General features: G+C 36.1%; 1 protein-coding gene across 1 annotated transcript in view; it reads left to right on the top strand.

Annotated features, from left to right (window-relative positions):
- Positions 1-2,913: 2,913 nt before the first annotated feature.
- The window catches only part of cyth1b (cytohesin 1b), a 71,367-nt gene continuing 62,002 nt past the window's right edge, over positions 2,914-12,278 (top strand). Inside the window, exon 1 of the mRNA XM_077200477.1 lies at positions 2,914-3,072. Coding sequence (XP_077056592.1) covers positions 3,054-3,072 — 19 coding nt within the window. The 5' untranslated portion in view covers positions 2,914-3,053. The remainder of the gene's footprint in view (positions 3,073-12,278) is intronic.

Below are 12,278 nucleotides of genomic sequence, written 5' to 3'. Positions count from 1 at the left end.
TTTCGAATGTTCTTTGAACATTCTGAAACAAATAACATTTAAAAAAAATGTTAGATGAACATCCAACAACTTTGAATAGACATTCTGATAATTTTACTGGAAGAACGTTTGTTGTAACTTGAAAGAACGTTAGCCAAAGTAAGAACGTTCCTAGCTGGTTATCACGTGGTGACAAACTGACCTCATAACAACACACTAGAAAGGATAGTTAATTTAAAAACGAATAGTAGCCTAAATTATGATTATTTTCCAATTCTTCTAAAGCCGTGTGATTTTGTGTGAAAAAGAGATTCCTGAACAGGCTTTATTCATAAATAATCTTGTCATTCTTGGCACGTTCACCAGAGAAGTAGTGCTTCATTTACAAATAGTTTTTCTGAGTCCAACCTTTGAATCGTTGATTCGGTTCACAAATCCTGTTTAAATTATTAACTCATGAATTGGACCAGGCTATTTTATAAATTATTTAAATTACAGTCTTCTAGTCAAGTCAAGCCAAGTCACCTTTATTTATATAGCGCACAATAGGCCTACAGATTGTTTGAAAGCGGCTTTACAGAGATAACATGTTGTAATAATATTGTTAAATATAAAATTAAATGTCCCCAACTTAGCAAGCCAAAAGTCAATGGCGACAAAGGCGACAAAGGCGGAAACGGCGACACAAAGCTATCTCACACAAAGCTCACATGAATTCAGAAGATTTGGAATATAGAGCCACATTGGCTACTTTTATGATTTATGATAGTTTTTCATCCTTTTGCTTCCAAAAAGCATCATGAAGCACAATGAAAATATGTGGGAGGCTACTGTAGTGCTTCTCTCCTTCTGTGAGTATACCCTATATAAAGTAGCTCGAATAAAACTTCCTTTTTCTTTCTGCTTTCCTTTTTTTTTATCCACGCTCTTTTGCTAAAACAGCTTTTTACCCTTATTGTGAACCGTAATCCTACAATAAAAGAAACATATTTCTTCATGTTAACACACAAAAGCACACCAAAGATGCTGAATAAGGAACATTAGCTGCTATCACATCTACAAGGAATTTTCTCTTGTAGTCATAAACCTACTGAAGTCTCTTTATTGTTTCTCTTCCCACTCAGAAGAACAGCAGTAAAAGACTCTCTTTGCTCCTGCGTCTGCCATGAGGCTGCGTCTGCAGCTGGCTCACTCTCATTGTTTCCACTCTGACTAGAGGGAAAAGCAAAAATCCACAATGTACTGCTCTGAGAGAGAATGAAGTAAAATAAATAAATTAATGCAATGGTTGGAAAAATCTCATTGCAAGTTTGTTGGCAATGACTCCATCTTTATGATGACATCACCACTCTGGCTGTGGCTGCCCCTGTTGATTTAAATGTCACATGACCTTGTTTTTATTTCAGTTATGCATTTTTAAAAATCTCTTCTTAATAATAGGCTAAAGAGCTTTGTTAAAAGAGCACAGAGTCTTAGTTTATCATAAGGCTCAATCTCTAGACACACATCATTAACTTCATGGGCTGAGAAGATAGTCACCTCTTGTACTAGTTTTGATTGAGTTCTAGAAGAAAGCTTGGTGTATGATGCGGTGCCTTTGTGAAGGAAAGAAACTTTCTGACTTGGTCCGCTGTTGCGTGTTTGATGGTGTGCACAGACAAAAGCAATTTAGTGTCTGTGGTAATACTTAACAGGGAAACTATGTCAAAAATGTGTATGTGGTGCCCAGAAGGAGTGTTTTCGTTTTTTGTGTGTTTTTTTTTTTGCATCCCTTGCAAAAAAACTGCAAATTACCCAGACAGAGCTATACGATGAAACACCAAGCTTTCTTGTGATGGTCAATTTGTAAACAGTGGCAAAAGTGAACTAATATGCGCATCTATATGGAATATTTACATAATGATTTAGAAATTGCAGTCTGGCTCTTCTTAAAATACGACTGCATTATTCCAACAGAGGTTTTCTAATAGGAACATAGCGAGGTTATTGTCTGGCTCTGTGTGTTTGGAATAACAATTACTGCTTCTGTCAATCATTAAACAATTACCAATAGAGTGAGGCTGCAGACATACAGGAGATGAGAATAAAAGCAGAAGAGCAGAACATTTATTCACTTATTATGTGGACACTGTTTAATTTATATTAAGACTAAATCCTGTAATTAGATGTATCATCCTGAAAATAGGCTGTATTTAATGTGCAACAGGTAAATACCATCTAGGAAGTAAAATTATATGCTTAACAAAATAATGCGTAGGAGAAATTACATGTTTTAAAACTACACCAACATGATTTTAAATTTAAAAAAGACAGGAAAAAATCTTATTGTATTTATGGTATCTGGTGGGTGACAATAGCATAATTGCAAATGCATGGATGTTTTATTTTAATAATTATTTTATTTTTTAAAAGTACATCAGCATCATTTAACATTTGAAAAGGACAGCAAAAAAAAATATCTTATTGTATTTATGGTTTCTGGTGGGTGACAACAGCATAATGTTTAGCATTCAAGTTCCAAACCCATGGACGATCATTTAATAAAAAAATAAATATGTAATGTAATGTAAAATGTAATGTAATGTAAAAGTGACTTAAAGGGTTACATTCAAACCATCTGTGTAATTTAAAAGCCCTTATTTCAATCTCTTCAAGCATTTCAAGAGGTTAGGGAGACTCCTGCTGGACAGAATTAAAAATGGCGGAAATAAAGAAAGATTAAAGCTCAGAAGACATACTAGAAAATCTAAATCTGAATAAAATAAAATAACATAAAAATAAACATTTGAATGGGAGACAGATATTTTTTCTTTCACAACATTAAATAGGCTTGCTGTGTCTAAAAACCCTGGCAGCCTTTTGGGCCACTTTTGCGCGCTCATGATGCATGCTGTCTATGTAGGCGACTCACTAGGTTTTCAGACACGGCCACAGTGTGTGTGTACAGTTCACCGTGAGTGGAACAGAAGTAACCGAGTAACCTGGAAGAGAAAAGAGCAGCGCAACTGACAAGTGATGTTGAGTGTGTTTGGCGGAGGAAGACTAGAGCTGTCTGTGTGAAACACCGCTGCAGGATGGACGCGGACGATTATGGTAAGTTTTATGTCATTAAAGTTTTATATGACTGAATAACGTGTTAAGACTGACAGCGGCGTGTCAAAGTGCATTATGGTGGAAAACAATGGCAGATTAATAGAAGTTTGTGTTCAATTGGAATCCAAATGAGACCAAACTGACAGGTCGATGCTAAATAATAAAGCAAACATTTGCATGCTGGCAGTGACTTATTAAAACACGTTTTTTGTCTAAGTTTGTGGGACACCATGTTGACATGACAGACAAGTTGTTGACCTAAATATTTGGTCTGTGTGCACCTATTTCTGTTCATATGTATCTTTTTAAAGCTAGCCAAGGATTTGTGTGTGCTTTGAAAGAGTCATCATAAATTCAGATATGTTTTTGTGTTGTCATGTGAGGATGACCCAAATTGATCTCATTCACTTAATTGCTGTTTATACAGTATATCAAAAAAGTTTTTTTAATGTTTAATGTACCTTTTAAAACACAAAAATCTTCAAATTGAATTATTTCTTACATGGTGTGTGTATGTTTCTATATTGTGCCCACACCCACAGTAACATATTTTTGCCTTTTTCATTGCTTTTTTTTTTCTCTCTCTCCGTAGAATGTCAGAGTAGCAGAAATGATGTTACAGGATATCCTGAGTGAAAACAACAGACACACCACAGAGCTTTTGAAGGGTGGTTAAATGTCTGTTTTTGTACAAAAGTGACACCTGTTTAAAAGCAGTGAAAACAAAGAAGTTCTAGAAGTTTGTTCCAAACAGTTTTCCTAAAGTTTCCCGAAGTCTTGTTGAAGACAATGAAATGATTTCACGAGCAGCAGGAACTAAATACACCACACCCACCTTAAATTCACACTCTTAGGGCTGTATTTTGTCATTTCCATAACAACTTGAGTCATAATAGAAATGACTGCTTGTTTGTCCGTTAGACTCTATATATTGCACCTCTTTATGATGTGAGTGTTTTGTTGTCTTCTTGGTAGTGGCTTTGTGAATGAGTAATGAGTGTCACTCAAATTTCACTTTCCAGATCAGTCAGACAGACAGACAATAAAATAGTGATAGACTGATATATCCACCAGTCTGATAAAATGTTAAATATTTTGTCATTTGAGATGATCAGCATTAGAATGTGTCTGAAGTGGCTTATTAACAAAAAATAGTAGACTAATTCTGTTTTGATTTAATAGTAGTTAGTGACATTTATAAATGCATTTTTAAAGTACTTTTAAATAAATAATTAACATACGCAAACATTTTCAAATTTTTTTTGCGGAACACAAAAGGATATTTTAAAGATAGTTGATTTAATATATGTTGTGTAAAAATAAATGTTCATATCATTTCAGTAGGTCTGTGTACATCTCATTTGCTATAATTAAATTCTGTTTTGTCTGTAGCATATCAGCCATTCATCTTTTACCCACTCTCTTTTCTTTCTTCTGCGGAGCCCAAAAGAAGATATTTTGAAGAACTTTTTTTTAGCCATAAAAATTAAAGTCAGTGGGGTCCAAAAAACATTCATTGTGTAGATATTTTTCAGTATGTCGTCTTTTGTGTTTTACAGAATAAAGAAAGTCACACAGGTTTGCAACGACAAGAGTGTGTAAATGATGACAGAATTTAATTTTTTGAGGTTAAATATGCCTTTAAGATCCGATAAACACAGACTAATTTGGATGCAAAATATTAAAACCTAACAAATAGAGAACACATTACAGCAGCGACCAGAGAAATGAGATGGGTTTGAATGTGTTGATGGTAGAGGACCTAACCAACAGAAATAGGCTATTCTACAACCTTGGCACAAACCTTGGCCATGATCACCCTTGACCTTTAGAAGTGACCTTAAAGAGGACTTCTAATGCTTTTTTTCTTTTTAAACTTTCTTTAGTGTGAAATGTTGCTGTTTGAGCATGAAAAAGGTCTGCAAAGTTACAAAGCACAAAGTCCGTTCCAAAGGGAGTTATGCTCAATATAAATGCGCAATGTTTCTGAATTCCATGAAACGCCTTGATTGTAGTCTTTAATTTTCTTCCAGGAACAAACACGTCACAATATTCCTCATTTAAATAAATCCCCCCCTAAGCATACGCACAAAAAGAGTGAGACCTGAGGGGTTTCTTAATACCAAGTACACAAAGTTTGGACTTGCGTCCTTGGTAGTTCGGACTTGCCAAGTTCGACTCAGGAGAACAAACTCCCATGGACGGGAGGACGCAAGTCTGGTGATTCTGCAAATGGTGCAGCAGTATTCTTGAAAGCGCCACTCAGCTCGCTCTGCCTTCTCCGGTTATCTCTGTATGTATATTTTAGGGAACAATAAAATGAAATAGGCCTATGTTATATAACACCACTCTGCCCTTTTCATTTAAAAAAATCTTAAACAAATGAATCGCCACTCAAATGTAGTTCAGGCAACAACGCGTACATTGATGTATTTATAACTAAACGAAATATAAAACGCAACCCTACCTCTTTGAGCTTTTTTGAGCCACAGATTTGAGCTTTAAAAAACTACTTTCTCGCTTGCAAAAACTCTTAAAACTACATTTCGCGATACAATAACAGTAGTATTTTTACGTTACGCTGGTTTTCTCATCCGCTATTGACGCTTGCTGGTTGATGCAAGATGCATTCTGGGATACATGGCTGTCTCAAGTCCGCACAAGTCACCTCTCAATGCATCCTCGATAAAAGGGGCGGATCAAGAACACACCTGGGGATTTGAATTGTGCTTGGCTAGATGTGAACTTTGAATTGGAACAGTCGCTACTTGGGTAGCGACTGATGACGTGTCACAAGAACACAAGTACAGACAAGAACTCATATTGAGAAACGTTTAGTAGTGTGTTGAAACTTGCGATTATGGTAAGGGCCATGACATTTCCCCAAACACCCTCAAATGAGTTTGTGACCAGTCACAACACACTGGTCCAGCTGACCAATCAGAGCACATTGCACTTTTTGGAAGGAGGGGCCTTAGACAGGAACTAAACAGAGCATTACTGACAAGAGAGGTGCTGCAACAATGTTAAAATATGTGAAAAATTATGTTTTTTTTCTAACTTTCAAACCTGAATACCTGTTGTAGTAGATCCCAAAAATATCAAGACTTTGTAAAGGGGCATAACTGGTCCTCCTTAAAAGTTCGATATTTTTTTTGTAAAAGTCTGTTCTGAAACTCAACCTCTTGATCTTTCCCTCTATATTTTGTTTCCTTTCTCTCGCTGTCTTTAGCTTATCAGTCTTGATAAATGATTGCTGATAACAGTATTGAATCATATAAATCTTTTTGAATGAAAAAGAATGTCTGGAGTATATTTCAGACTGACTGCATGTTCAGAGGCAGAGGGATCGAAACGTGAGAGGATGAGGTTTCATCATGCACAGATTTTTAGCAGTGTTATTTTCAGTTAGTTAATTTATTCATTGTCAAATGCTAGTTTTACACCTCCCTGCCAGTGAAGAAACACCAAATGCCAGTTCAGCTCATTTTATCCACTGAGCAGACTTGTGAATGTGAACAGGTATGTGGGACTGGGATATATATCTCTCATTACCACGGTTACAGCTGCAGACGTGGCAAACTGTCACATCCAGGAAAGAGCAAAGCTCCACAGGAAACCTCTGAGTGTGTCCTCGCTTTACCTCTTTCAGCTGTCACTCAATGATGTTAACTCCTCCCTGGCAGCCTGTTGCTCCAATTAGATACAGCAAGAGTTTGAACAGAGGTTTGTTTTTGATGTACTCTCTCTGCCAAACTTTCTGCTGTCAGTGCATTTTGGGGTTTACTTGTTAGCTGCAAATCAAGCAGACTGTTTACAGTGATGACCGCACATATAAAATCCAATTTTAGCTTCATCTAAAGTTAAAAGTTCTTGTGTCCTACTTTTCTGTCCACCACTTGAGCAGGCTTAAATTAACAAACAGATTCTAAATAAGTTCCCAACTAAGACATCCATTTCAGTGTTCATTAATATTAAATCATAAAAAAAAGGTATATGGAAAGAATACAAACCCCATTGATGTAAAATAGTTAGTTTTGAAAGCCACAAATTGTGCACTAACACAAAATGACCAGTAGATGGCATCTATTTCCAGAAAATATCCAGCTCATAAATATAGGCTACACATAGACAAATGATCACAAAATTCAAGCATGTCATAAGATGATATAATAACCATGTGGTCATGCCACTTTTTAAAATAGCTTTTAAAGGGGTGAAAGGTCATATAACAGAAAGAAAGTGACCCCCCCCCCTTCAAAAATAAAAGTGCATAAAAAGTGAAAGAATTTCAATCTAGAATTTGATTTTCTTTATTCTGTATAACTCATTTAATATATAATGGCGATTAATGAGGACTTGGCAGATATTCTAACATTAAAAAAATGTATTTAAAAAATGTGCATTTAAATTTATTGGCAAATGCACTTAAATACTAAGTTCAGTATCCTTTTCTGCTGGATTGATGCATGGATGCATGTTATGGTTAAAAGCGAGGAAAATAGAGAGATATAGTGCCTATATGAGCTGAGTTTGTTCCTGGTTGGCATAGTGACCGCTCTGTGTCATGATGCTTGGGTTTTGTTGGTCACTGAGTGTGCATTTAAGTCCTAAGCACCTCTCATGCTTAAGCGTCTCTCTGCTCGCGAGACCGAGGCTGCAGTAGCTTGTGCTTCTGGTACGTAGGCAGGTCCATTGAGTATCATCTGGGATTCTAGCCATTAAACTACAGAGCCTGCCTGCCGGTTTACCCACCTCCCATTATAGGTTTGAGATTGAATCTCGCCACCAAAACAAGGTTCATCAAACCACATGGTTTTTGTGTCATCATCATACAGTATAGAAAACCTGCATGCATTTTGTGGAATAAAAGATGGTGTATATTTTTACACTGTAGGTTTAGGAATTTCATTGTCATCTCCCAGACAGCAACATAGTGTCGGCCCAGATCTGGGCCGACGCTATGTTGCTGTCTGGGCTCTTCGTTTTGTGAATCCTTTGGGCTGTCCAATCCTACCACATTAAGGCTGAAAGGTCAGGGACAAGGGAAAAACGATCAGATCTAAATATAAAGGGCATTTGAAAGTAAAACTTTTTTTAATATGATGTTCATATGCAAAATTTAAATCTGTCTTGATAGAAATCAACCCATAAAAAGTCATAGAGTTGCCCTCAGTTGACGAAACGCCTACAGTAATGTGATTTAATTCATAGACACATATTACAAGTTAAACTTCAGTGTGTTTGTTAAATTTTTTACTTTGAATTAATCTCACCTTATAGCTTCCATCATTCACCCTTCCTTCTCCATGCACCCTTTGATTTAATCCAAAAAATAGTGCTGTTTTTCTCCCTTCTAAAGTCTCTAGGACTCTCTCATTAATCTTAAACTCCTGAGAAGAAATAATCCTCAAAAGACTGATCTGTTTTAAGATCAACTAAGATGAAACAGCAGCTTTTCCGATCGGGACGACTGGGGCTCGAAATATGAGCGTTAGGTCAGTAGCAACCAACAGCCTGACAACCTCCCATTTGTCCTGTTTTTGAAAGGGTTAGATCTGCCATGATCAACTACTGGAATCATCCCTAAAGATAAAGATTTTAATGAACTATTGTTTGCTGAAATGTAATGTTGTTGTTACTTATGTACTATAATACTTCTTTAATGGTGGAGGAGTCTGAAGTTTATGCTTTCTCAATAGAGCCTCAAGTGTTTATTCAGTTTATATTTTGGAACTCAATAAGTAGATTTCACCTTTGTTAGTACTGTACATTACAAGTTTGGTAAAGTTTAGTTCTAGATTAGTAATATCTCAAGATGTCATCATTTACTCACCTTCATGTCATTTCAAACCTGTGTTACTTTATTCCTTCTACAGAACAGAATGAATTGTGAATAATGTACTGATCACATTTTAATGCTATTACTGTACAATAAATTGAGACTGGAGGTTTCTGAACCAAAAACCCAATCTGTCACAGTCATCAAGATGTCAAAATCTTCATTGAATCAGGGCATAAAACTTTTTGGAAGAAATTCATGCAGGTTTGGAACAACATGAGGGTGAGTAAATGATGACAGAATGTTAATTTGGGAAATGCTCATTTAAGAGTTGTCACATAAGGGCTGTGCGTGTCTATGTGCTTATTTATTTTTTAAACTGGTTCATCCCTGTATGGAAGACGAACCCGCAGATATCACAGATGTTAAATGGAAGCTCTTACTGCTGGCATATAATGCTAGTTGGCTTGGAAATGGTATCTCATTACTGCCAAATTGCTCTTCTACACTTATCTTCCTTTGAACCATATTTGTATTGTGTGTACTTTTCATTGTATTGTTTTGCTTGATAAATATTATCAGTAATTTCACCTAATGTATCCACCGGGGAACAGAAATGACCATAATGCGGGGATACTCAAAGTCTGGCTCATCACAATCTGGATTTGTGGGACAGTTCATTTGAGCTTCAAATGAGCATCACAACACCAGAAACCAGAAACCCATCCATTATAATGAATGAATCTGTCTAAACTGCATATGAGCGTGTCCATTATAGTGCAGTGTAGACTGCCTCGCTGATTATAATTGTGTTGTTTGGTCACATTGCTTGTTTGCAGTGTAGATGGGGTGTAAAACTTCTCACGTAACGTGATAACAAAATGTTTCACAATTTGTTAAAAATCCATTTCTTTAAATATGCAAAGCATCAGAATATGCAAATGTTTTCATCAGTGATCGGTACCAAGTGTCAAGTTGTTTGCTGGATATTTAAACCATTACAACCCATTCCATAGGTTTTAAATGTTTTTTTTTAAAAAAGTAATGCATATAATTATTATAATTTATATTATATATACAAATGTGCTCCAAATACGTCCATCTGTTCTGTTAATAACTCTAACTGAGGCTACAAATGCACAAGATTTGAAAATGAAGATGAGGCTAAATTATGACAAAAGGGTGTGTGTGTGTGTGTGTGTGTGTGTGTGTGTGTGTGTGTGTGTGTGTGTGTGTGTGTGTGTGTGTGTGTGTGTGTGTGTGTGTGTGTGTGTGTGTGTGTGTGTGTGTGTGTGTGTGTGTGTGTGTGTGTGTGTGTGTGTGTGTGTGTGTGTGTGCTTAACACATTTATTAGACCACTTGTCATAAAGAGAAAACAGAAATATTTTAGGAATCTGTCAAAAACTCTTTTTAAACTAAAACTTAATTGTCAGTTGTGAGGCAAATAACAAACTGAAACGACTAAATATTCTTTATTCACACATAATAACCAAAAAACGTAATATTTTTTTATGGCATCCTTTTGACTTGAAAGCAGCTTACATTCTTGCTGGCATTGACTGTTATTGACTTCCAAATAGTTTCTTGTTGTTCCCAAAGGCTTGCTTTTGATTAAACTCTTGTGCAATTGTTGAATCTACTAAATACATAAATATATACATACACGTATACATTCTTAAATGTTTAAGAGTATTAGATTTCTTTAGTACACACTCTTTTTCTTTTGTCCTTTTTTCATAATTTAGCCTTTAATCTTCATTCTCAAATCTTGTGTCTGTAGTCTCAGTTAATCAACAGAGCAACTGGACGTATTTGGGGCACATGACTGGAACATATGCCCAAAAAAGTGTTAGTTTCATAATGATGGAATACATTTTTGATGGGAAACCCAAGCTTCTGACCATTGTGGTTCTCTTCAGAATCCAACCTTTCATTTTCACAGTTCGGTGGTCCTTTGAAAGCGAGAGGCCGAATGAACGACACCAGGCCTTTATTGGTACTTTAGCACTTCAGCTGTGCAGACACATAATTTGTGCCTAAATCCTGAGCTCACACCTCCTACCCTTTCTGACATCACAGCATTTTTGAGAAATACATATGTGGCAAAGATAAAAACATAGTCAACACATTTGATAGTGTGTCGGTTTGTTTTCTAATGCTTAAAATGTGACTGTATCCTGATTGATTTCGCTCTGTGTAATTTTCATACTGGTATGTTCATAACTGACCTTGATTTATTTCTTCGGGGTCAGTTTTGAGGGTGTTAGTGCAAAAGATTTTTTGTTGTTAGTTTGGTTTTAGCACGGCTGCTACGGCAGTACTACTATGTCTTGTTAGAGGGCTTCGGCACAGACATGTCATGAAATGTCTTAGGTCTTGATGTTTGGGTAAAAGCACTGCTGACTAACCTTTCAAATGCAACTCACTTGTCATTTTCCTCTGTTCTTTTCTTTCCCCTAGCTGCGGGTGCCCACCTAGTCTCAAGTGTTCAATTAGAAAAGACTGAAAAAAGAGAAAGGAAAAATCTTTTATTTCTCTATAGTCCTGAGTCACTGCAAATGTTCATTCAGCACTTCAGGATTCATTAAACTGATCAAATGTGAGACAAAAGATTCCATGACCATATTATTTTTTAGATGAAAGCTACAGACTACAGAAGGACACCAAAACCTGCACACTTCCTTATGAGTGGTGTAGCCTATTGGTTAACAATTTGGTCTGCTGATAAAAAAGTTGTAGGTTTATGAATGATCTCCATTGTCCTTGAGAAAGACACGTTATCCCAAATAGTTCTAAAGGCGCTGTACCTGTAATAAGTGTGCTATGAATCACTGTGGATAATAGCTTCAGCTGAATGTCAAATCAATCTTTTTATGGCTAATGTTTTGCGTGTTAATAATTTGCATGTTAACTATATTCTGAGCATTATAAAAGTCTTTAATCTCACTCAATTGGTGGAAGGCGTCAGTGCCAAATCTCCAATATCTATCTAACCACAATCTAACACCTTCAGTAATACATTTAAGGGAAAGAAACAAATCAGAAAGAGTTACAAATAGTGTAGTTAGTATAAGTACATTTCAAAATAAATGTAGTATTGTGGATAGGTCTGATTGGAATGGTGTGATAAATACATGGGTGGAATGGAAGGAGAGGAAGGGTGTCAGAAGATAAAATGAGGAGAGTGAGCTGGAAAGTATTGGGTGGACTTTCCAACAGGATCTCCCAATTGTGTCCCCTCTGAGATCACTTTTAGGGATGTTCCCGGATGGTTTTACAGGTGCAAAACATTGTCAAATATTATGGTTTAATACTTATGCTTTGAAAAGCAGAAAGTGTGTTGTATATGGGAGGAATAGTTCACAAAAAAAACTTTTATTTTATGTTCAAAAGGGAAAAATAATAAGAATTTAATTATTTAGTG

Source organism: Siphateles boraxobius, unplaced genomic scaffold, assembly GCF_051911475.1.
Source record: "Siphateles boraxobius isolate OS27281-9 unplaced genomic scaffold, OSU_SipBor_1 46, whole genome shotgun sequence".
Lineage (NCBI taxonomy): Eukaryota > Metazoa > Chordata > Actinopteri > Cypriniformes > Leuciscidae > Siphateles > Siphateles boraxobius.
This window is presented reverse-complemented; position numbering and strand designations above follow the sequence as displayed.